The sequence below is a fragment of the Anser anser genome (genome assembly GCF_964211835.1).
Source record: "Anser anser genome assembly, chromosome: 1".
Lineage (NCBI taxonomy): Eukaryota > Metazoa > Chordata > Aves > Anseriformes > Anatidae > Anser > Anser anser.
This window is the reverse complement of record NC_139720.1, coordinates 202,836,328-202,863,223: the sequence shown is the minus strand read 5'-3', so window position 1 is coordinate 202,863,223 and position 26,896 is coordinate 202,836,328. Positions and strand designations below refer to the sequence as shown.

Here is a 26,896-nt window from a genome sequence, read left to right as displayed (position 1 = left end):
TTTATGCACCGCCATATCCTTTATAAAAGTGCACTGCAGTTATTAGGAACACTTGCTGGAAGCCAGCTTTCAGCATCAGGTGTGTGAGCGCCTCCCTTTGCTCTCAGCATCCCCGTTTTCCTAATGCCTGGGTGCATCTGACTCACTGCCTGATGGCTTTCACACCACGCCAGAAGCCCCTTAGGCAGGTAGAATTGAGAATCACGCTTCCAACCTCCTAGGATAAACTGTTGTTCACGCTTCTGGAAGAATGAAGTGGTTGTTTTCTACAGTTCTTCTTGTTGGGTGTTAGGTAACATTTAGAGATTTTTTTTTTTTTAATATATTTTATTTTTGCTTGCATCTATTATTGCAGTTTTAGTATTTATTTCGAGTTGGGGGGCATCTTTTGCATCTATAAATGCGTTTCATTACTTCATGTGAACAAAATAAATTTGAAAATAAATCTGCAACTATTAATTATAAAAAAAAATAAAAAGAAATTAAAAAAAAATTAAGCCATGGTTTTGCCCTCTTCAAGTCCAATACAATCACTTCTCCTCTGAAGAATCTGTGTTCTTCTCAAGAATTCTCCCATAGATTTTCCCCCCTCTGTTCACATTCCTTTCCCAGCTCTATCACCATTCAATTGCTCAATCATTTTTTGATGTTTCTCTAAATGTTTTTTTTTTTTTTTTTACTTAGTGTACCTACACTTTTTCCTTTCCCCACAGACATGTCATCTTTGCTCCAAGCAGTCACAACAAGTACGCTGGCGAGTCCTTCCCGGGGATCTATGATGCCTTGTTTGATATTGAAAGCAAAGCAGATCAGCAGGAAGCCTGGGAAGAAGTGAAGAGGCAGATTTCCATTGCGGCCTTCACTGTGCAGGCAGCAGCAGGGACACTGAAGGAAGTAGCGTAGGACGATGGCTTCGAAAAGCTGAAATAGCAAAGTCTGAATGCCCTGCAGTCAGGCTGCAGCGACCCAGGCTCTGCGAACTGCCTGCTGTACCTGAGCTCCGTCACACAGATGCACAGGTAGGGGGAGCAGGAGCTCTGTGCTCCAGCAACTCCGCAGCTAGAAATTACTGCTTCTCTGATACTGGCAAAACTGTAACTTTAAGAACAACCCTGGATGGAAGACAATCTGGGGGACAAGCGGGTGGGGAGAAGGAAGATTCAATTCCCAATCAGATTTTTTTTCTGAAAGATCTGACAATTTTGAGGCCCCACATCTTTTGGATGTACAATCCAGTTATTTGCAAAACTGTCAGCAAATCTTGCCCGTAGCACTGAACAACACCACACATTTCAGCAAAAAAAAACACAAATGAAGCAGTCCTCAGCGCATACATTTCTCTTGCTCTGCTGATTGCGTTTATCACATAATACACCAAAAGTATCTCTATTTTAGTACCCATTCTGCAGGACTGGTGAGCGCTCATTTTGCAGACTTGCTTTCTTTTCCTAAAAAAAGAAAATAAAATAGTGGCCCTCTGGCTAATTGCCGAAAGGGCTACCAGCCTTTCCTCATAACCAGAGAAAACAGCTGCTTTTATGCAGAAATCCAAAACCATGATATTGGGGATTTATGCAGAGAGCCACAAACAGCGAGTGCAGTGAGTGTCCACCCCTCTGAAAACCGCTGTGCACCTCCCTCCTTTATTTACACTTTGGAAAATAGAGATTGTGGGGGGGTAACAGAACGGATGTCCCTGCTCCTTTTGGTGCTTTCACTAGTCTCAAGCCAATGGCAGCTTTTTTTTTTTTTTTTTCCCTGGTGGAGCTTTTTCATGCAGAGATGTCTCCTTCCAGTTGAGGGAGATGGATGATGGTGTGACAGTGTGGTTGCTACTGGCATGGGGCTTGAGATTATGGAGTAATTCTGTCTTCTAATAAGACCTGAGACAGCTTTCCATCAAGAGCTGCATATAGATTCAAAGAGAAACTGAAATGCATGAGAAGGATAATTGTACAAAACTGTTTAATTTGTAAAAAAGAAAATAAAAAATTGATTCTTCCTTCATTTGCCCTTTAAATGTACTTCTCATCCACTTGCTTTACAACTAATAAAGTTGCAAGACTTTTATTAAATCACATTCCAATTTGTGAGGGAGCTGATAATAACCGGTATTTTCTCTTATGTAAAATATACTACAGCTTATCTCACAACCATAAATTGCAGCAGGTTGTGGGAATAAAATGCTTTCTGTTTTATGGAGAGTAGAACAGATGGGGTACTAAAAAAGACAGAATTGAGAAACGGGGCAGTGGACGTAACAGCTACTAGGCTACCAAAAGAGCCTCTCATCTCAAATGCCTTGAATTCAGGCAAAGGAACCAGAAATGCCAATTGTTAGTCCTTTGGGAAGTTGGCTTGAGGGGAAGATACCACCCAGAAGTGCATGTGTGCATTGGCATCACTTCCATAAGCATCTCTGAAAGATGAAGGACTGTGTACCTGTGGATACCGTGCTCGTAATCCACTGTTACTTTGCTTTTCACATATCAAGCCTGTTGCACCCAAGGAGACCACAATTCCACAGTCCATCCCTTACCTTTTCCACTGAAAAACGCAGTCACCTTAGCCCACCTCGTTAGCATGCACATAAGAGAGCATTAGGTAGCACAATGCTGAGGACACCAAAACAGTGACTACATTTTTGTGCTCTTTACTTCTGCCTAGCGGAGGCAACCCATTAAATTTGCTCATCTCCCTGGGGAGCTGTCAGTGGTCACTGCCCTAGGCGCTACCAGAGGGTAAGGCAAACAAGGAATGTCTATAGAAAAAGGAAATATCTGACGTAGCATGCGTTCGTCTTAATTTACAAATATCTCAGTAACAAAATAAACCACCTCTCACTTGAGGGAACAAATGTTTCTCCAGTAAACATACACTTGCAGTGAAAGTTTTTGCAGCCCTGTGCCATTACATTGCTGCTACGAAGTAGTGTGTTCTCTCTTGTTGTTTCCATGTGCTGTTTGGAGCAGTATAAAGAAATTAAATCTCACAACAGAGTAAGTGCACAGCTGGAATCTATTGCTTCCTTCCTCTTCTTGACTTTATTAGTAACTATTATGAAGGTATATACATCCTGAAAACTGTATGAAGTAGCTTAAATCTCGTTCTCTTCCTCTCTACTACATTCTAGAGGTAGACTGATTACCAAACCCATAGAGGTCCCCTATTCATGTGCACTTGATTGAAAGCCATGAAAATTAATAAATATATCCTTTAAGGTTTGATTGCTCTCCTCTTTGAACAAAGGTAATGATTAAAAATGTCAGTCGTGGGTCTTTTGAAAATAACAAAATTGCTTGAGAGCAGAAATAATTTATCCTGCAGTGATGCCATTCGGGGTTAAGAGCTGCTGTGCAGCATCTGCAGGGAGAAGCTACACAGTGACCCCACATTAATCCTGAGAAAAACAGCAGCAGGAGGAGATTCTGGAAGATGCCAACAGGGTCTGAAAGGGTCTGTTGCCATCACACCCCTGAGACTTAAAGTATCTCCAGTAAAGTACAAGTGACTGCTGTTTAACCCCATAATTTAGCTGTGTCTATAGCACGGTTAGATTTCAGCTCTGAGTAAAGCTCAGCAGGGACATCAGTTACTGCTGTTCATCAGCAGAAGGAACTCAGCCTAAATGGTTTAGGCACCATCTGTCCCACGGCTTGGTTCTGTACTTGGGCCAGCTGTAATCCACGGAGTCAAGGCAGCTCATGGCAGTGCCATCAGTGTTTTTCCTGATGGATCTGACACCTTTAAATATTTCCTTCCTCATCCAAGAAAACTTACGTTTGTTCTTCAAGTCAATGTCAGGCACAGCCATTTTTGGGATGGAAGCCCTTGGGGAGCTCCAAGAATGGAGGAGGAGGAAGAGGAGGAGAAAGAGAAAGAAGGTGGAGGACTGGCTTGCAAAGCACCTCATGTAGGAGGGGCTGGACCTGGTTCAAGTAAACGTGTATTACAATCTTCCATAAAGGGAAAGAACAGGAGCAGCGATAATGGGAAAAGCATTTCACAGGAGGGGATCAGATAAGAATAGACCTGCTATGTTTACATGGCACCTTCCCCAGATGTGCTTTGCTGGCTCGCTTGCTGACAGTGAGCTGCTCACGCATTCCTGAGGCTGCCATCCACATTATCTCCAAACTTGGCTGTATTTTTAGAAGGAAACTCAAGCCACAGTTGCTGGACACAGCAACTGTTGTGGCAACACATCCTTAGGTAACCCGTAAGCAGTAGGACATCAGGCTAGGGAAGCGTGGTCAGCTGCGAACACTGGGCACTGAAAGACTTAGCTCCGAGATCACTTTTCCCTTCTGATTTTCCTGGAACCAAAACAGCTCCCTCCTGAACAGAGCCGCACTGTTTTGCTTCCTCAGCTCTCTGCTTCTCTCAGGCCACGTTTCCATACTCTTTCCATCTGAGCTTGCGTGCTGTCACCTTATGCCTGCCCTAAAACTCCATCTTCAGCCCACAGTTCAGAGAGAATTATCTTGGCCCCTGGCCCTACGGAAGTGCAGGAACTGCACTGGTGTATTGTCACCCACTGCCAGGGCAGAGGAGTAAAACACAAGCATCCCCCCTGTCCTGTTAGGGGCAGAAAGAAACACTTTACAGGTAAAGCCAAGTTTACTGTTAGTGTAATTAAAATTTTAAGTGTCCAAACAATTTTTATCTCAGTCTATTTATTATAGAAAAACTAAAACCAGTTAAAACAGTTATATACTGCCTAGTATCTACCCCTTCCACTGCCTTGCTGGGTCCTCAGTTTGAGCTTGATTGAGCGTGGGGTGGGACAGCTGCAGCCAGTGATCAGCAGTCCCAAGCCCTTCACGAGGAGTATGGGATTAATGCTTGCTTTTTCCTCATCCTGGTGTCTGCTTGGGGCTACTACCTGTTTCCTGGCACACCTTGCACCCTGTGCCACAGCTTTCATGTCCCCTGATGTATCAGGCTTTTATTCCTCTGCAGTGAAATGTGAGGGCCGCGAATACGTTGCTCCACACAGAGTAAAAGCCTGTTACTATTAGCTATATCAAAAATATTTTTATACCATAAACTATAAAAGGAGAATCAAAGATAAAACAAATGAGGCAATAGCCTGGTCATCAGAAGATTATTAAAACATTCAAATGAGCTAACACAGATCTCCAGGCAGGCGATGAGCAGTTCAGACAAAGCAAGCCTGGCAAGTCCCAAGGCCTTTCAGAGCTGGAAGGAGCTGGTGCCTTGCTACCAGCTGTGGCAGTGCTGTATTTATCGAGCTGTAAGCAGGGACCTGTACTCAGGGACTACCTGGGGGGAGAGCCCAAATTTTCCAGAGAACACTCAGTAAGGACAGCTACTTATACGTAGTCTTACACATACTTTGTATATAGTCTTGGCAAGTCTGAGAAATGGGGTGTGAGAAAGCTTTTTATTTCTTTCACATTTTCTAACCAGCCCAGTTCACATAATTCAGCCTGACTGGATTTTGCTTTCACAAATATCAATCATTTTTAGCCACCTGGAGTCTGACATACGATTGCCTGACTGAGGGCTATACATTTATACAGGACTCTGAGTGTAACTGCAGAACTCAGCACTTGTTCTCAGGCAGTATTACACTCAGTTTTGTACCAAAAACCTATTACCAGATTATGCAGAAGTTCTGACATATAAACAAGGTCTCACTCAGTGACAAAACATCATCTCTCTCATGGCTAGTGCTTGTTCTGCAGACAACAGTGAGTACCTAAAATGCGTAGAGGGAAAATGAGGGCATACGGCGCTGCCACAATGCAATACTAACATATTTACATTACATCCGAGCTAATAACAGAACTGTGAAATGAAAAAACTCACAAAAACGACATGTGCTTCAGCTTAAGAACCATACGCTCAGTGGTGCTGCCACTCAACCACATCCAGGTTTTACACCAGTTTTCACTGGGCAAACCCAACCACTCTGCAGTTTTCAGGCCCTGTGGATCAATATAATGGTGCAATAAACGAAACAGTCTGTGTTTTAAAGTAAAACATTATTGGGGAAAAATAAAAAGAAGAAATGCTTCAGTGCCACTGTGCTCACAGCAACAAGGTGAACCTTTATGAAAAAAGGGGAAAATTACAAAGTTCTGTGATTTCAAATATTCAGTGCTTTAGATCATTCACAGTTGGAGTTGCTGCTTTGTATTAACCTTCAGTCTTAATGTGTTTTCTACAATTTATATTGTATCTTTCAAAAAATATCTGAAAACCTTTAAGACTTTAAAATTATTTTCCAACTACATTTAAACATACTCCATTCATTGCTTCCATTTAATCTTCTTTACAATTGCTAACACATGGCTCATGGCAAGCATAAGAGCTCCATTTAATTTATAAATTCATTGAAGTAACAATTTTCTAACAGAGCTGCTGACAGGCTTCTGATTTTCAGAGCTCCAATCAAAGAATAATTCTGAACGCTTCTGTTGTAGACTATATTAGTAAGTAAACAAACCAAACGCTAACTACATTCACAAGTGAAGGCAGAACTTCAGAAATTTGGGTTAACGTTCATGTATACAATATTACTTGATTACAAGGCACTCCTTTAAAAATTTAAAAAGTCCCTCAGGGTCTGGAAGTGCACAGTATCAAGTGCCTCTAATACACAAGTCTGATTTTCAATGAGGAAGAACAAATTAGGTTAAGCATATTAAGCTAGAAGCACAGTTAGTACAACCCTAAGCATTGAATTCTGTAATGCTACTGCAGTATCAGTATTTATGCTAAATTTAAAATAAACATTCCAGAGAACAAGGTTCTGGGACTAACCACATTTTATAGATTGCTGTAAGGTACAGTTCTGCCTCCAGCTAGCTTTGAATGACTTTTGGTTGCAATGCAGCTGTTATTAATATTTAACCAGAAACTAATTTTTCAAATAGTTGCTTTTAGTAGGTAACAAAAATTAAATGTCCTATTCAAGAGGATGCTCCGTGTCACAAAGCAGAACTGCCTGAAAAACAAAAACAAAATTTAAAGAAAAAATACACTTTCTGGACAGCCACAATCAGTCATCACAGAGCTGATCAATTAATTTGAAGAAAAACACATCCATGCATTTCACATACCTTTAGATGGCAGGTATCTGTTTCTACATCCCCCTTCCCTTTGAACTCACAAGCCTGATGACAAATGCACACTTGATGGCACTCATGCGCAGCACATTCTTTCATTCCTGTTCATGCTAACATGAAAATAAAGCGTTCAGCAATTCAATAGAAAAATGTTGGTTTTATGAACATGGGTTGAACTTTGCGCGCCTTGGACACAGTTTCCCTTGTATACAGACTGAGCCGTGGAAAATGCCCACGTTTTCATAATTGTGTTACAAATCTACACGGAAGCCCTCTCCCGTAACGAAGTCAAAAAATCCAAGCATAACCAGCATGTAATAAGAATTTTATTGAATAAATTTAGAAAAAAATGGAACATGAAGACATGAGATTCATTTCTGCTTTTTTTTTTTTTTATGAATGTGCAGAATCAAACAACCATGCAAAAAGACATCTCTCCCCCCCAACCGTAATTCAAGACTCTTATTTATAATGGCAAAATTATTAGCGCCTTAAAACAGTGTTCCAGACACGTAACTCATTACTTTAAATAGGATCTCTTTCCTGAATGAAGACAAAAAAATAGTAGCAATAAGGAAAGACAATTGATTAACAGGTACAGTATTTAACCAGTAATCATGCCATTTTTAAAGAATGCAAGCAAAAAATGCATCATTACATAGAATAAGTAGAAGTTTTTTCAAGGCAAAATTCCTAATATAACTAATCCCTAAACTACTGAAATGGTGACTTGATAATGCAAGTGTTCCAGAAGATCATCAGATGGAAGATTTTTTTGTGAAGTTACATCAGTGCCATGTAAAATATAACAGAGTATCTGAGCAGCCCAGTGCTAACAGTGTGTGAACAGTTCAAAAATGAACTCCAACTCCTCCAGGAAATGTTCTGTTTTAGATATACAATGGTAGGTAGGAAAATGGACTTAAGCATGAGGAAAAAGATTTAAGATTTCTGTTATAAATTCGTGCACCCACATAGTTTTTGTCTCATTAAAAATGTATTGTGAAGTTTTACATGCCCCTGGGGCAGTCATATCTGAGACATATAATGTGCTGTCTACATGTAATATGCAAACCCATTCTGAAACACAGTATAGCTTTTTAAACTCTTATGAATTATAAAAATATAGCTAGACCCCAAGTTAAACAACTTGTTAAATACAGGACAACTCTCAAAACCGTGAAGGGCAAACTGAACTGCACATAACCCAGTACATAACGTTTTGCACTTCCCCTATTTAATTTCACTATTATCAAATAGGTGACAGCCTACATGAGCAAGACTGTTTAGCTTAGCTCTCAAAACTTGCTTCTGAGAAGCATTATGATTATTTTCATATACTGTAGTTATCTTTTTTCCCCTTACTAATAAAAGTCAAAGTCAAACCCAATTCTATTGAAAATAAATACCACTAGCCATATCAACATGTCATTTTGTAAAACACCGGTGTGTTGGAGACTGTTTTGAGCAACCACAATGATCTGCTCAAAGTACTCAAATTCAGCAATACAGCTTTTGCAGCTTGATGATGGATGCACACAAATAGTTATAAAAAGCTGCTAAGAACGCAGTTAAACAAGACTTATGACATATGCCATCTGAAAGCTTAACTTTTTGAAAATCATCATAAGCCATGGAGAAGCAGGCTGTTATTTGTAAAATCTACACCTTTGTGCCTGATACAAACTGGGATTTTGTTTGCTCACATTTTTAAACAGGTGCATTTTAAAAGTGTTTATACTGTCACTGAGGTGGAAAAGTCATTATGCAACTCCTGAGGCATCTGTAGTTCCCTGCTGAGAGTATGAACAACAAGAATAGAAGGAATGAATAACGAATACTGAAAAAAAAAAAAAAAAAGCAAAACTGAGGACATTGTCTGCAGGAGCTTTCTTCCACTCACTACTACAATGTTGATCCTGCTTCTAGCAGGATCTAGTTTCAAGGAGTATAAAAAACAGCTACAGGGTCCCAAAGTCTACAATGTTAAAGCAAAAGTCCATTCATCCAGATTTTGCTCAACTAAGTGCTTAGTATATTCAGGGTTCACAAGAATTGCTTAAAAAAAGAAATTTTGTTTTTGAAGAAATTCTGTTTCCCCAATGGGGAACACCTGAACAACTTTTAGACGTACAACTGCAGGAATACATTTTTGTAAGCTTGTACCCTACCACTTCACTGCATCTGACATTTTCAAATGTATTTATTTTTGTTTAAAAGGCATTATTAGAATTCGATAGAATTTTTCAGGCAGAACTTGGCACTTGAACTTTTAATAGGGGCCCAAAGGAGTAAGCAACCACACTTCCTCCAAATCAATAAGGAAAAAGTTAAAGAAGCACTAAAACACTTCAACACCAGCGTTACTTTTTAGGTGTTGGGGCTGGTTTCTTCAGTAATGCATGTGTTACTACTTCAAGGATTTCAAGTACTGCTGAAGACAGAACTCTGAACTCAACGCAAATTATACCTGTTGGAAAACACTAAGATTCTGAGAAATTCCTACTTGACTTCAGAATGCCTTTACTACTTTCACTGTTTCTCTTGGACTCATTTCAGGTCTGCCAAGGTAGATAGATGAGCATCAGCACATTCCACAGTCCACAGGACTACTTGTTTATATATTTAAGTTTTGGCACAATAAATAATAATATATATTTTGGTTGGCTTACACATTAAAGCATTTTTCTTTCAGCTGCAATCTAAAATTAAGGAACGATTTCAAGCAGCAATAGAAAGCAATATTACTGCATGAATTATTCCTTAGACAGAAGTCTCATCTTTAAAACTATCCTGTTTTCAGCTACAAATCATTATTGCTGCAGAACTGAAAACAAATTTAAGGTCCTGATTTCAAATTACAATTTTGCCTATGCTCTTCAAAAAGATATTTTTAAAATATTTTAGCTCAACAGTACAATTATGATTTGAGATGGGCATTTGAAAGCTTGTTGTTTGTTTCTCCTAAGATTTTATTTATCCCGTAAATTTAGTTCCTAGATTACCATCCTCAGGAACAAGAGCTCTGCGTAGCTACATAGAAAGGATTTTCCCAAGATACCTACAGTGCATATTGTCTTCTCCTCCTAAAAATATCCACTCTGAAAAAATTCAGTTTTGAACTTTGCAGAATAGGACTGAATAGACATTGTAAAGACTGTCAAATATATACAGTAGCTGGGTAACTTTACAATATTCTGCAGTTTGTGTATTTTCTACAGCTGAGATGCTGTTATTCAGCCATATTCACTGTCCATTCACGTTTACATTTAAAAATTCAAGTACCAAAGTTAGGAGAATAAGAAAAATCCCCTCTTGCCATCTTTGTTCTTATTTTAATCTGATCTGCTTTTATACCTGAAAGACAGCAAGAGTCGGGAAATACTGAAACATTTACTAAAATACCTTTTATTTTATACCTCTACAGCCAGCAGATATTGAAACAAACATTAGTTTCAGCAGACAAAAATGGAAGTCTACAAGTGTTCTTTCACATTTATTTTTATGTGCCTTTTTATTTTAGATGTGGAATTGCATGTTTATCACTTCAAAAACTCAGATCTGTAATACTGTATGCTTCATAATGAAGAGTGCTGAATTGAACATATACTACCAAGGAGATCCAGTCTAAACAGAACACTTGAAAAATTAACACACGCTGTGGACTGAAAGCTTATCTGTTTGGGTAGTCAGTGCATAGTAGGTAAGATTGTAAACACAGGGCAATAGCTCTTATTTTAAATTCCCATGGAGACACTCCAGCTAGAATAAATACACTCACGGGAGCAAGAGCAGAAGAACCAGCTATTACTCTTCAAGCTGACACCCTCATTTACTGTGCATCTTTTTTTTTTTTTTTTTTTTTTTGGTAGAGTGGAACATAAGGTCTAGCATTAAAAAAAAACTATCTATATAAAAGTTAAATACTTGATTACAGTAGCAAGTCACCACTTCATGATGGGATATATCTTGGAATTATTATTGATCTGAATTCTCTTTCTTTTGTTCTGTGTTGGATACTGGTAATTCAAGACTCGCCCATAATAGAGGCTCTGCTTTTCTCATAGTAACCTCAATCTTTGTAGCTGTCATGTTCACATAACTCCTCTTTACATCAATTACCTGAAACAGAAAACATATGTCACACTTCACTTTACAAAACTGAATTAAGTTCAAAAGAGTACCTTATCACTAGACTTCAGCAGATATTTAGGTAGATGGAGTTCTCTCTTATCTGGAAAAGCCAGCCCTTTCCCATTCCCAAGCTGTGAACATGTATATACAATATAAACATAGGTCTAATGCATACATAAAGTAATTACATAACGTTAAGAGTTTATATCTAACACCACTATCATACTTAGGATAGAATCTTAGGACAAATTGGGTTGGCGGGAAACTCGAGAGGTCATCTTGTTTAATCTTCCACTCAAATAAGAGTTGATGTCAGGCCCAGTCACTTGGGGCACTAGATTTAGATTTACATTTAATTACTGAATGACGTGCAATTTATTTTTTTTCAATAAGTAATAAGGAAAAATAAACTGCTTTTAAAGAGAAGTAGCTGAGGGTTTGTGGTATTATTTCTTTTGTTGTGTGTTTTTTTTATTTTTATTTAAATATAGAAACAATGTTCTTATACTTACTCCCCATAATTTCACATTGCGATGAAATTCCTTTTCTCCTTCAAATACAATATGAATATTTAACTTAAAAAGGAAAAACAACAGAAAACTTTGTCAGGCTAATAAAACATGAGACACCTCAGGTATGTTTAAGTAAAATATATCATATTAGGACTCAGATCCTACAACAAACAGTGATCAAACTGTCCCTCAAACACAGAAGTGGAAAACATATTCTAATAGACTGTGTTAAAGTATCTTACTCTGTGTACCATAGCAGCCACATAGACCTTACAGGAAGTTTTTTCATTTTCTCCAAATAAGTGATTAAGGAATCACAAAAGGTATCATTTTAATACTTGTTTAATATGACAACCCGTGAAAGTGCATGCTGTCAAGAACAATATTCAATTACTTTAAGCCAAATACAATAAAATTACAAATCTATAATTATTTACACATATGCTGATTCCATCACATTCAGGTTTTAACTGCAGAAGTCTGAAGATTTTTCTGCAATACTATATTGCAGCCTAACGTCTTTTTTTTTTTTTGAAGTAAAGATGTCCAAATAAGAAGGGAAAAAAAAAAAGCTGTGTGTACTTGAACAAACACAAAAGCCAAGAAAAAGCTGTTTCTCAGGAAAGTTTCTTATGCTGTTCTACCTCTGCCTTAATAAATAAAGCAGAAGCTGTATTTCTGCTTAATAAATAAAGTAGAAGTTGTATTTTTCTAACTTCAAGCTTCTGTAAGAATTAGAAAGGAATTACGTATTAAGGTAGGAACTCACCACTGTACTATTTGCTTCTACATAGCTCAGATCAGGAACAGAGTTCTTAGCATATATTGAAATGGTCACTTCTCCTCCAGTCTGGTGCCAATCATGCCTGCATGGAACTACCTTCTTTCCCTATATAAATAAAAGATTATGAGGAAAAAAAAAAACAAAAAACATTCAGGATTATTAATCAGGAATATTTTAACACCCAATAAACATAGCTAGCATAGGACTATACCCTGTGTTCAGATGAGAGTGCAAACCGCTATTTAGATTTATTAAAAAACAACAACAGAAAGAAAACCAACTATATTCTGTATTTCAGATACTGGACCCTGATATACAATAGCAGCGAGGAAAACAGTGTTCATGACAGAGACTATGGTAAGAAGCAGGAACACTTTGATGGAATGAAAGTAACATGTTCTCCTTTACAAAACCAGAGTTATCCAGCAGGTAGTGGGAAGGAATCAAACAAAGAAAGCAGGACTCCAATCGGCTAGAAGCCCATTATCTCAATATGCACACATTTAACGAACAGTTTCTTAATGTCTGAGTAAATTCTTTACAAGAACGCTCTTCTTCTTTAGGCTTAGCACTTCAGCTTATTTTTTTTCCTTTTTAGTATCTGAAACTACTGCTTTAACACGAATCTTCAAAGCAAGCAGCAAAATTCTCTGAATGAGGAAGTAAAGGACTTCGACTGCACCCTCTTATAATACATTTTTCATTTTCTTTTGTTAACTGATACTTATGTCTGCAGTATCAAGAATTTAAAGAATATATTCATAACAGGAATTGTGTGTTCATCTGTATCCAACATGTGACCAGCTTTTTTTCTAAAGCATTCAGTTCCATTATTAAATTCTGAGATATTCTCCAAGAACCTTTTAAACCTCAAATGGAAATATTTTGTGCTTTTTAATTCTGCGTTTTTTTTCCCAACATTGCAATGCCATGAACTAAGAAGCTCTCTCTGTATTTGCTCTACTGGTAGTCAAACCAAGACATTCAGTATGCTTCAAACCAGAAAACCAGACGTGTAAACAGAACCCCAATTCTGTTGAGTCTGAAAGAGACCCTTCCGTACACACCCGTCCCCCAAATCAGGCAACTTCATGGACTTTATCTGCCCTGCTATAGCACAAATGTTAATGCTACTCACTGCATCCTTTTTAGTCCATACGTGTGTTCCTGTTGTGCAGCCTTCTTGAGCTAAAAATGTATTGAAGTCAGACGTTTTCCTTTTACAGCAGCTCCAATACTTCATCCTTTAAAGTTTGCAAACAAGGTAATTAACAAAAAACATTTAGGACACTGTTTATTGTAAATACTTAAGATCTTTCCTTTATGCAATATTACCATTAATTTAGGAGACCCTTTTCAATCACTGCCATTTTCGACTGTGAGAAATACAGAATGAAAACAAGGTAACATCTACAAAGAAATCAGTAACAGGTAACAGACTAATTAAAAAAAAAAGTAAAAATCAAGCAAACTGAATACTAACCCTTCGTGAAATATAGGTACACCAGAATGGTATATACATACATCTTCAGTGCTGTGCGGTCCTTGGTATGTCTGGTAAAAAAAAAAAAAAAAAGCATTTAAAGTTTCTTACTATTACAGGAAGTGGAAAAAAAAAGTAAAAAAAAAAAAAGACAAACAAAACACAACCCAAAAGAAGAACACTGAACACAAAGTAAAATAAAGCTTTCCAGCAGTTAATGCAATGCAATGCTTTGGCATTGCATCCAAATGCAATGGCTTGCTCTAGTTTTTCAAAAATAATTACTCAACCTCCATTCACAAAGCTTCCCTGGCTTTCCTTTTCTACAAGTTGTACTTCCTATTGGTTCAATGGAGTGCATCATTGGTGACATCATCTGTGTTCATAAAGATCACTATCTCAGAGATATTCACCTTTAAAAATACTCTGAAAATTCAGAGAAAAAAAGTACTTCAAAGGAAATACATTAAAGTTGCATGGTCCAGGACACATCCATTTTCCATTCCTTTACTCAGTTTTCAGGAGAAGGAACTGAACATACGGCCTCGAGTTGTGCCAGGAGAGGTTAGATTGGATACCAGAAACAATTTCTTCATACAGAGGGTGGTCAAACATGGGAACGGGCTGTCCAGGCAAGTGGTGGAGTCCCTGTTCCTGGAGGTATTTAAGAGATGTATGGATGTGGCACTAAGGGACACGATTTGGTGATGGGACTTGGTAGGTAAGGCTGATGGTTGGACTTGATTTTGAAGGTCTATTCCAACCTACGTGGTCCTATGATCTGTGATTCTTAACCAGAAGCAAATCAAACAATATGCATCCCTGCCAATGAGTATCACATCAGTTCTTCCTAACACAAATGAGTGAACGCTCTAAATCCTTCTCCAACCAGAGTTTCAGTAGAAACTTTCAGAAAGTTTCAGATGTCCACTGAAATACCTATTGCGATTTGACTGTCCTGCTCTGTACAAAACAAGTGTCAGTAAAAAAAAAGAAGAAGCAACAAAACACACCATAAACAAAGAAAAGAACAATGTCAGTTTAAAAGACCATGTAATATAAAGACTAATTTCAATGCTAGAAGTGTTACAACAATTTTCTTTGGTGATTCTTCTGGCAGGAAGCATTATGTGATAAGCTCTGCAGATGTTTCTGAAGTACATTCAGGTTATCAAGAGCAATTCAAGTGCTATCAGTAAGCCACCTCTCACCACTATATTATTTAACATTTTAAGTTGAAACACTTCAGTATTGTATGTTTGGTAAGCTTAATGATTAGAAGTTTGAGTACTGTGTTCAGCTCTGGGGCCTCCAGCACAGGAAGGACAGGAAAGTATTAGAATGAGTCCAGAGGAGGACCACGAGGATGATCAAGGGGCTGGAGCACCTCTCCTGTGAAGGCAGGCTGAGGGAGTTGGGGTTGTTCAGCCTGGAGAAGAGAAGGCTCCGGGGAGGCCTCACAGCGGCCTGCCAGTACCTAAAGGGGGCTACAGGAAAGCTGGGGAGGGACTCTTTGTCAGGGGGTGCAGTGATAGGACAAGGGGGAATGGCTTTAAACTAAAAGAGAGTAGGTTTAGATTAGATATTTGGAAGAAATTCTTCACTCGGAGGGTGGTGAGGCCCTGGTACAGGCTGCCCAGAGAAGCTGTGGATGCCCCATCCCTGGAGGTGTTCAAGGCCAGGCTGGATGGGGCTTTGGGCAACCTGGGCTGGTGGGAGGTGTCCCTGCCCATGGCAGGGGAGTAGAAGTACTTAAAGGTCTCTTCCAACCCAAACCATGCCATGATTCTAAGTTTGGGATGGACCTCAAAAAAGCATGAAACATCTGATACCTACTACATCCACCATACAAAACAGCTCACATTTATCAATACTAAAGTATGCTATTGAATATTTGTTTGTTAAGCCTGATGGATTTTATGCTATTTCCAATCGATTTGTACTGGGGGAGGGGGAACAAACAAAGCAAGACAAAACTGAGCACGTAATAGTTTAGCAGGCAAGTGTAAGAGTGAAACTAAATCACTTACTTTTGAACAGCCTGCATTTTTACATGCTGTCCCAATCTTGATTTCATCACTGTCCTCCTCTGCAAAAAGAATCATATTACAGAAAAAAGCAACTGAAGTATACAATGTACAAAATATTTTGCTTTTATTGAGAACCAAATAGATTAGAAAAAACAAGTCATCTATCTTCTTGTCACTGAAATCTGCCAGAAAGGTACAAAGAAACAAAAATTATGCAAATATTCCAATAACTGTATTATTTGTGCATCAAGTTTTAGGTTCTATACATTTACAGTGTTTTAAGTAGGGGAAAAAAAGCACAAAGAGAATTACTACAACCATACAGTAAGTGAAACAATCACAAGACTACTGTCACTTTTTTTTTTTTTTAATCTTTTTGGTAAAACTGAGACTGTCAAAAGCTCCTGCTATTAACAGACCAAGGAGAAATAAGAGCAAAATGAAAGTTTTAGCAAAAGCACAAAAGGGTATAAAATAGTCACAAATGGACATAGGTTGAAGTTGGAAAGCATTTCTAAAAGAACCAATCTTGAAATGCTCTCTGGGAGATAAAAAAAAAAAAAAAAAAGATGGAAAGTAGACAAGGGAGAACCAGCTAGTTTTCAGCAGAAATTCACCAATTTCTGAAAGGCATCATATGGTATCACGTTTGCAAAGGAGTAGAGTTCATTTCTTGGAAAATTCTTTCAGCCGTTTGATTAGAAATGAATGTTCCCATCATGTTCATTATAGCAGGATATCTTACATAATAAGCAGTTCAAGTAACTGCTGTGGGAACATACCACTCCTAATACCCAAGCCCCCACACTGTTCACATTTAACTTTGATTATCGTTTTACAGACTGTGAAGTGTTTTCCAGAATATTAAGAACATGAATGTCTTTGTCAAATAAGTACCTCAGAAACAACAACATAAAAATAGCATCTTATTTATTTATCTGACAAGAGGTGTCATATACCTACTTAACCTGCCTATATCCTTACCTTTTTTCTCTTCGTTTTCTGATGACAGTTTCAGTTTATCTAGTGCTTGCTTCAAGGAAGCTGATACTTTCAGCTGCAAATTTGTCATTGGCTCATCTGGGCTAAAAAAATGTCCATGTATTCATGTCAACTTCATGAAAAAAAAAATTTACAAAAAATGACAGTAGTAATTTTCCATCTTGCAATAAGACTCTTCCTTTCCAATCTCCCTTACAACAACAAACTAGACTCCTAAGTGCCCATTCTCACTCTTAATGCGAAACCAGCCTAGAAATTTAGAAGAAGGTCTTAGTTTTCAACAGGAAATCTTAAGTACTCTACAACAATAGAATCAAACCAGAGTGATTAAGGAATCTACATGCATGCACCCTACTATTTTTATGTAGGTTTAAAACGGTAAACAGTACTGCTAGTGGCTTTCTAAGCTACGAGGCTTTACACCACAGTTTGTTTTCCACAGTTTGTTTTCCCGTGAAGCTAAGTGTTGAGAGATTCAGTAATACCTTGTCCTAACCCGAATTCTTTTATCTCATTGTGAAGCTAAAGATAACATCATCACTGCTACCAAACACAAGCTCTTTTAACGTTAATTTTGGAATTTTTACATTGAACAGGCTGTGTAACACTTAATCAAATAAGCTTTAACTTGGTCAATCAACCACAGATTTTGAAAAAAAAATAATTCCGTATACAATACCTTGGCCTTTTAATTGTTTCCAGTGGTTTTGGTGCCTTAATTATGTGTTCCTGAAATTTGGGTTTCAGTTCAGCTAGCTCCTTTCGCTCAGAGGTAGTTTTGACTTCTGGTTTAACAGGCTCAGGAGGTTTCTCACTATTATGACGACCCTTTGTACAGCCCTATTATGGAAAGGATATGTTTGTTTATATATATACACTTACATACACATATATATGCAGTGTATTTTGTGTGCACAATTAGAAGTTATCAAAAACCACAACAAGTTTTTTTTATTTTTTCAGACCTATCTTCCACTTTAGCCCAACTCATAACATTGGCCACAAAGGTAATCCTACAACTATGACGGAAAATATCTTAATTTGCAAGCACTTTAAATAAAAATGCATACTTTTCAAAATGAAGTGAAGGAACAAGAAACAGCACATTGACCTTTCATTATTAACAAGACTGTAAACAGATTTTGACAGAATTAATTATATTCACTATAACTTGAAAAATAAACTCAACTTCAACATTACAGCAGGAAGAGCAGCATACTCAAGATTTAAGACAGTTGTAACAAAAGCAAGCAAATTTTAAACATGTAAGCTGTGATTTGACAAGTGTAAAAATTGTAAATAATCATGAGTACATACCACAATGCTTAAGAAGTCAGAAAAGTCTGTTGTTCTTCTCTTACAACATGACCAACCCTACAAACATTTTGAAACAAAAACCAAAACAAGCATGATTACCTTATTTAGCAGCAGTTTATAAAAAGCAAAAGACCAGTTATATTGCTTTATAAGATGTGGCACTTCATGATCACCAATTATTTTATTCTCTTCTTTGGACAATACTGTAATCATCTGCATTTTTAGAAGACAGAGAAACCTGTTACAGTTGCCTTAATCAGAAAAATGCAGTAAACACGAGGCAACATATCCATGACAAGTGCCAACTCTGTATGAGAAAAAAACAAATATTACTTTATCCTGTAAAGTAACATCTTCATAGATGTTATAGAATAAACAAATATTATACTTGAGACTCACCTGTGGCATAATGTACAGCCCCCTTTATAAAATGATGAGGGTATTTTCCTTCCTTGAGCACTAGGCAAGTCTTTAAACGGCTCATTTCCCTCCATAAACTGGAGATCTGCATTGCATAGCCATCTATTCAAGCACATCAACTGAGAACTTCTTTATTTTTCATCAGAAACCCAGTTATAGAGAAAATTATCTTTATACCGTGAACAATGTATCTCAGAACTCAAAGAACCTTTCCGAAACCAGTAGTTTAACCAACAAACACACTTTTCTAGCATGTTGAGAGCTTAAGCAATGAGACACAGGGTTTTAAGAAGGTAGTTTTAAAATATCCTCAAAATACTCATTATTTCTACAGCCACAGAAGTAAAACGTCCACCCCCGCCCACTTCCAATTATCTACAATTCACATCAGGAAGAAAACTACTCATAGAAAATTATGATAAATTAATTAGACCAAGAATTAGGAAGAAGGGGGGAAGTAGTACCTGTGTTAAGAATAGTGCTTCTCTAAGAGAAATTAAACACAATCTTTTGAGGTAACTTTATAACTTTTGTCCTTGTAATTAGGTAGAAGTCTTATACACTGTGTTGTTAGTACAGTTATAATTTTTTTAAGAAAACAGATTGCCATAGTCTAACTACCACATTTGACCCAACAGCTCCTGTTGTAATTTGCCAGTGGCATGCTGCGGCCGCTTCCAGACTCATGCCCTGCAACATGACTGCTGGCTCACAGAAAACGTGCTACCCAGCACACACAAGCCCTCACACAGAATCATCTAGGTTGGAAGAGACCTCCAAGATCATCTAGTCCAACCTCTGACCTAACACTAACAAGTCCTCCACTAAACCATATCACTAAGCTCTACATCTAAATGTCTTTTAAAGACCTCCAGGGATGGTGACTCAACCACCTTCCTGGGCAGCCCATTCCAATGCCTAACAACCCTTTTCAGTAAAGAAGTTCTTCCTAACATCCAACCTAAACCTCCCCTGGCGCAACTTTAGCCCATTCCCCCTCGTCCTGTCACCAGGCACGTGGGAGAACAGACCAACCCCCACCTCGCTACAGCCTCCTTTAAGGTACCTATAGAGAGCGATGAGGTCTCCCCTGAGCCTCCTCTTTTCCAGGCTGAACAGCCCCAGCTCCCTCAGCCGCTCCTCGTAAGACTTGTTCTCCAGACCCCTCACCAGCTTCGTTGCCCTTCTCTGGACTCGCTCGAGCACCTTCGTGTCCTTCTTGTAGTGAGGGGCCCAAAACTGAACACAGTACTCGAGGTGCGGCCTCACCAGAGCCGAGTACAGGGGGACAATCACTTCCCTAGCCCTCCTGGCCACACTGCTTCTTATACAGGCCAGGATGCTGTTGGCCTTCTTGGCCACCTGAGCACACTGCTGGCTCATATTCAGCCGACTATCAACAAATACTCCCAGGTCCTTCTCTGCCAGGCAGCTTTCTAACCACTCATCTCCCAGCCTGTAGCGCTCCTCACGTGCCCCAAACACCCACATGATAGGACAGGGTTGAAATGCACTGCCAGAAGCAGTTCCTAAATATCAGAAAAAAATGACTGCCCCCCAGCTTGGTTAAATAGCAGTGCTATCCCTAAGAAAGGACAATGAGGCTATGTCAATGTCAGTACACTGAACAGAGCCAGGCTCCACGTCTGGACCACAGATTTCTGACCATATACTGTTAAATTGTTAGAAGGATTTCCAGTACTGTTTTGGCCAACCTAAGCAGTTCTCTGTCAAATCATTCTCAGAAGGCATTCTGGATGTATCCAATAGATCCTGAAGTAGAACAGTTTAATATAACAAACGTGGGCTATGTAGTTGGCCTAACCACTACAGACAGTCCCACGTATATGTACTTCACTACTGAAGATGTAGCCCAAGACAGCTCCATCGGGGTAGGTGGGTGAGCAGTCCCATCTTAACCCACACATAAATTTTTCAGATTAACAGAACACAATCAATTTCCACAGTAGGCAAATGCCACATTCACATTAGTGCTCTAGTCATGTTAAGTGCAGGCAGCTGGTCTAAATTCCAAGCAAGTGAATTAACTGAAAGAGTATGACTCCTCTCAACATATCCAGAGACCTATTCTGAGGACCTAATTAAAATGTAGAGATACCTAAAGTCAATTAACAGAAACACCAGTCAAACAGACTTGCACAACATTTAAACTGTGTGAATACAGTTTTCAGTTCCTTTTGCAGTTTTAAGTAAGTGTAGTTTTCTAATTTCATGGGGCTGCTCCAATGCTATAGACTGGACATTACTGTATAGAACTGACAGACTTGGGAGAAGAGAAAAAGGAAAACAAGCAACTGTTTTACGTATATGGAAAGATAAGACCTAAAAAGATATTTGCATACTTACTTTGAGAGCATCATGAAAGACCGGTACACCTGGATGATACGTGCATGAATCTAGAAGAAAATGACTATTATTAATATTTAGGCATACCAAGAATTCTTATTCATCTGATCACAAACCTAGCAAAAATTTCATGCTTGCAATTCAGGTATGTCATGAGCTGTCCCACCACTTACCCAAGTGCACGTGGTTATTAAGGAAAATGCAGACTTCACAGAACAAGCTTTCTGAGCACATATATTAAACCAAAATAATTGAGTTCTTTTTTTGTTTCCCCCCCCCCCCCCCCGTATTATACAATGCAAATCATGAAACAGACACCTGAAAGTAACTTCTGTTCTTTACTTCTATAAAAGTAACTGGAGGAAGTAAACTTTCTACAGATCATCTCTTGCTTTCAACAGTAGTCCTCATTAGTAATTCAGTGATGTGATAAAGGCGGCCCTGCAGCCACACGACGAACATAAAACACTCGTTTACATGATCACATACACCTGCTTGCACCTGATCAAGGCCTTCTATGTAGAAACACTCAGAGTTCATTCAGTTATCCATGGTAATTAGCTTGTTCTTTTATCACTGCTGGCGGTTTCCTAGATGGTTAAGGTCATGAAGTCAAAGGCCAATCTTCAATACACACAATTTAGCCACGTGAGTACCACTAGTTATTACTAGGTTCTGTACAAACACCATGCTGAAACACCTCTTCTATTAACTGAACTGTTAATATTCACAGATGTTTATCAACATTACAGATTTTTATGTAGTAACTGTTCCCTTTTTACTTAATGTATGTATTTTTCAAGTGTAATATAATTGCTCTGATTATGTAACATCTTTGACATATACTCATGGATAATATTTTAATGATCTGATTAAGAACATAATAGGAAACACTAGCTATCTTCTAGTCTTTAAAGCATTTTTTGGTAGAAACAGGTAAAATTTAAAGTAACACAAACAGTAACAATTTTTATAATACGCTTTCATAAAACACATGAGTAAGAAATATCACATTTCAAATAATGAGGCAAATAAGAGAAGTAATAAATAACTCTACTGACAGTCTGCCTACAGATATTAAATGGGCTAAAGACAAATCACTATTTCACTTAAAAAAATGTAAATTTTAAAGAACTTTTTCTTCTTTAGTTATATAATCAGCATGTAATTATAAGGTACTAATGCAGTCAGACTGACACACTGCCTTAAGATGACAGCTCCCACCTCAAGCTGGAAGAGGCATATTTCAGAACATTCGTCCCTCAGCAGGACTTACATACGTGCCCGTGAACTTCTACCAATTCTTTCAGCTTCAGGATGAAAAGCTAACGCTGGTAAACCTCACAGGAATATAAGATAATGTTGTTACTATGTACAAAGAACCAAACTGCTTTGTACCAAGGACTTCACTGCTTAGTTTTATATTTTTAAAAAATAATTATTCTTCTCCAAAAGTATGAAAGCATGCTATCACAAGCACCATCACAGAAGAACTAAGCAGCAAAGATTACTTCTGAATGAGAAGATTTTAATTACTATTTTTGATCCCTGACAAGTACGTGGTTTCAAACGAGAGAGGTGCTGTTTATCTGTGCACCATTTCTCAAGACCAAAACCTATCTTACAATCAAGTAGTTTAGCGGCAGCTACCCTCCAGCGCACAGGTCAGACAGACAGGCATCCGTTTGTCCATCTGGCCAAGTCTGATCCTTTCTCCTTGCTTCCTGAAGCCCTCTCATCATGGAGCAGCTGACAACCCGCTCCCTGCTGCTACCTGAGGAGCGACACGCCTGCTTCACAAGAGAAGATGCTGGGGCAGTATGACTTACCCACTGAGCAGCCTGCCATTCTGCTTTCAGAGAACAGCAGAATGTCACTCATTTCCACTCACACTGAGCCCAGCAACTCTTGTTGCTCTTATTGTATTCATAACAATATCTCATCTCAGATTAGGTGGGGGAAAAGGGGCATTCAGCACACAGCAACAGTCGCTTAAGCAGTTAGAAATGTGTTGTGTTTCTGATTTGTTTGAGCTCAGCTGACAGCCTGTGGTTGACATTCTATGTTTTTTACTGTTTTATATATAGCTCACCTCTCCACTGCTGTTAATACCTTTCTTTAATGGGGACAAAAAAGTTTTTTCAAGCAATTCTTCTTCTCATACTCAGATCATTTTGGAGACGGCAGTACCACAGATTTTCACTTTTTAAAATGCTGATTTCTTACCCAAACCAATCCCAGTCTCACAGTGCACACACTGTTGGTCTGCTATTACCTTACTTCTACATCCTTGCTAATTTGTTGAAGCACTTCATTACACTTTTTGTTGCATGTCAGAGCAGAAAATTGTATATGTCAGGTAAACTTAGAGGTATTTAAAATGGAATCCTGTTGAATTCTTGAGGATGAAATGAGCTATGCCTACAGACCCGCTATCCCGTGGAAATACTCCAGTATTTTGCAAGCTGTGCTTTACAGCCTGGCAGCAGTGGAAGTTCATTAAATCTCATGAACTTTGTTCAGTTACTTGAGAAAGTCGATGTCTTCAAGGGTTTGCTAAAGGTAGGAAACTACCATGGAATTCCTCTGAATTTCTCAGTGTTGGAATAAAATGTGGAAATCAGGATAAATGTGGTATAGAAAGAGCTTATAAAGAGTTCATAAAGAAAGACTCAGTCTGAGAAACAGAATGCTGCAAGAAGACAAAGGATCAGAGGGTGCACTTTATAGGAACAGAGTTTGAATTATAGGGACCAAAGTTAAAGAAAGCTGAAAAGCTGAATGGGCAGATGAATTCCAAAAATACAGGCTACAATTTCTTCCAATTCCACCTCTCTCCACCTCAGAAATGTATAAAATAAGTTTTCACCAGCTCTGCAATTATCTTTATCTTACAAGTACTACATCATAAAGTTTGATCAAGGTAAGAGGGTATAAACAATCATGAAAAAGTAAGTCTTTCTGTTCTGGCAAAGGACCAAATCAAACCACATTAACAAAGTTCCAAATTATGACCTAAACCAAAAACTGTTGCAGTACACTGAGGAAATTGAGATAAACACACCTAACACATACACTTTTAGTCTGTTTGTGCACACCACCTTTTCAGCTTTAGTTTTAAGGACTACAAAAAACTTTTCTAATTTAAGCAGGACTGTTTTCAAAACTACACAAAAGCTTTTTTTAGCAGCAAACTTTGACCTGGCCTTGAAATGGATTAGAAATGTTCATATGGACATTCATTTCTGAAGAAATAAAATGATCAACTTTAAAAGGGGCAGAAGGGTTTTAAGTTCTAATGTCCACATCAGATGCTGCACAAGTTTTTAGCAGCGTGAATGCAACAAGCAGCTAATGTACCTAAAATGCATGTTAAATTTGTACCTTGCTAGGCACGCCACAAGTTATTTTATAACTGTGCATTCAGTCACAATTGTGTAGACATACCTTTAATGCTTTCCCTCAGGCTGTTTTTTCTGCCTCTCTTTAAGAGGCATTGAGTCCTTCATGTCAGCCAGTTGCCACTTGCTCATTTTTTGGAAACAATGAGTTTCTACAGAAAATATATGCATATATTATTTCAGCCATCTGATTCTAAAGAGAAGATTAATGGCCTCTTACACCAGTCATCACTATGGCAATATCTATAACTGTAGGCTGAATTTAGACAAAAACACTAAAACATCCAGAGGCCAACAGGACTTATTTTCTATTTTCATTGAAAGAAAAAGCTTCCTAATAACTATTGGTCTTATACTTACATATTAGATTGTGTTAATATAAAACTTTTCAAAGGAATATATATTTTAGTGTTTAACACATATTAACCTTAACCCCTGTAGTATGTTGGACTGAAGCATTCTCCCAGCACTGAAACACTTGAACTTGACAGCTAAGCACAGCTAAATAGGGATTTGGATGTCTAAGCAGTAATCATCCCATTGATCTTGGTGAAGTTTAGTGATGCTGAAAGTTGTAATCATCCTACTTCAGCATAAAAACATCAAACTTGATTTTCTGAAGTGGCCTGTGAAGAACTGTGTTTATCTTTAGAACTACTTAGTCTAGGACACAGGAACTCCATTAAATGTTCCAGTCACTTACTGACACAACTTAATCTTGAGAAGTTGTCTTTCTCAATCCAAGCACCACGTGGTTAGCATAGGGCCATGCCAATTACATTGGGTCTACTACAATTTGTATCATATGTATTCTTTAGAACACAAGGAATTGCAAAGAATTGTTATTTGAATAGCAAGAACAGGTCATGAAGTCCTAATGAAAAATTTTGATATAAGAAACCCTATCTGCTTTGTGTGGTATTACTGAGTGGAAGCATTCCAAACTGCCCGCTTTTGCTGTTACTAACATTAGCAAGTCTTACACACAATTCTGCCCTTCTCTTTGAAAAGACTTAGCTCAGAAAAATAAAGACAGTTTAAGCAGTGGTTCTTAATCACAGAATGTACACATGCTCGATCACGTTAGCCCATTTCTAATCTCATGCGTCACTAAAAATTAAGCTAATGCAAAGAGGCCAGTCTAGAAATTCAGCCCAGAGAGTTACTTCACAAACCAGTTGAGGACAAGCCTGTTGAGAGCTCAGATCACCCTTGTGCAGCCTCTGAGGAATGATGATGATGTTTCACCAGCTACAGGACCCCCAGCATGCACAGGGGAAGCTCAGCAAGAGCTCAGAGCACTTGGCAAAGCACGGATCATAAGACACATTTAATCACCTGCTATGAGTACACATATTGTAAGTTAATAAAGTAATAGTTGATAATGTAACTGCTATGCATGCAACACCCACAGAAATGTTCAGAAGCACTCTCAAGAAAAATTTCTGTTGCTCAAGGCCTCCAGTTTCTACCTTTACAGTATGTCACAGTAATAAAAACTGCTTTTTACCACCTCTTTTCCCTCCTGTTATCAAGCAGCATTCTGACAAGAGCAAACTTAAGCCTACAAAGAGGTGCAAAATCTTTTAATGTTATCAGCTGCTCCTTCTGACAGGACAGCAGTTTGTTACCTGTCACCAGCCAGGCGGGCTCCCCGCTGGCCCTTCAGGTTTCGCTGTCCAGCTGCCCCCCAGCCCTCTTTTAACACTCGGTCTCACCCCTAAATTTAGCGAGGGAAAGCACCACATAAAAACATCAGTCTCCTGTGAGAGGAGCAGGCCAGGAGGAGCAGTTTGCGGCAGCAGACAGGCGGTGCGGGATGCAAACAGAGGCAGCCCGGGTGCTGCCCTGTCACTGCTCGCTGCTGGCCGTACCCAGGGCTCCGGGACAGCTCCGCAGTGTGACCGGGCACCGGGGGTTCCTCAGATCTCCCCTGCAGATCCCCCCCTCACTCTTCCCCATCGCATCAGGGCACGATGAGGAAGCCCCCCGCCATCTCTCACCCTCCGTGTTGGTCTCGGGGTCGAAACGCTGGCCGCAGCCCCGGTTGTAGCACAGCAAGGACATGGCGGCGGCGGCGCTGGGTGGCGGGGGGAAAAAGAGCGGGAGGCTGTTGGAGCGGTGGCGGCTCGGGTGCCTCGGAGAAAAGAACCGGCCGGAGCCTTCCGGAATCTTCACGAAGCTTCGCCGGGGGAAGGAAGGAAGCGGGGAGAGAGGGGAAGAGGGCGGCTGCGAGTACGCAGGCGCTGGAGGAGGAGGAAGAGGAGGAGGAGGAAGAAGCCGAGGGGGAGGGAGAAAATGGCGGCGGCGGCTCCGTGCCGCGGAGCTGAGGGGTCGGAGGGTAGCCGG

General features: G+C 39.0%; 2 protein-coding genes across 7 annotated transcripts in view; one reads left to right on the top strand and one right to left on the bottom strand.

Moving 5' to 3' along the window:
• LOC310892135 (N-acetylated-alpha-linked acidic dipeptidase 2-like) overlaps positions 1 to 8,963 on the top strand; it is a 47,138-nt gene extending 38,175 nt beyond the window's left edge. For all 4 annotated transcript variants that reach the window (XM_083819489.1, XM_083819488.1, XM_083819490.1 and 1 more), the window contains one exon: positions 714 to 8,963. In XM_083819489.1, coding sequence (XP_083675615.1) covers positions 714 to 903 — 190 coding nt within the window. In that variant the 3' untranslated portion in view covers positions 904 to 8,963. The remainder of the gene's footprint in view (positions 1 to 713) is intronic.
• Positions 7,407 to 26,763, bottom strand: CHORDC1 (cysteine and histidine rich domain containing 1). 3 transcript variants are annotated; one of them, XM_083819497.1, is made up of 11 exons: positions 26,551 to 26,763; positions 21,147 to 21,196; positions 18,360 to 18,416; positions 17,722 to 17,882; positions 17,025 to 17,125; positions 16,041 to 16,099; positions 14,011 to 14,081; positions 13,666 to 13,771; positions 12,513 to 12,632; positions 11,744 to 11,806; positions 7,407 to 11,219 (listed from the first exon to the last, which is right to left on the bottom strand). In XM_083819497.1, the coding sequence occupies exons 1-11, from the start codon at positions 26,612 to 26,614 to the stop codon at positions 11,076 to 11,078; spliced, it is 996 nt and encodes a 331-aa protein (XP_083675623.1). In that variant the 5' UTR covers positions 26,615 to 26,763; the 3' UTR covers positions 7,407 to 11,075. The 3 variants fall into 3 exon arrangements, with proteins under 3 accessions (XP_083675623.1, XP_083675621.1, XP_083675622.1); XM_083819495.1 differs by lacking the exon at positions 26,551 to 26,763 and adding an exon at positions 21,465 to 24,556; XM_083819496.1 differs by lacking the exon at positions 26,551 to 26,763 and adding an exon at positions 21,320 to 21,395.
• Between the last annotated feature and the right edge of the window lie 133 nt (positions 26,764 to 26,896).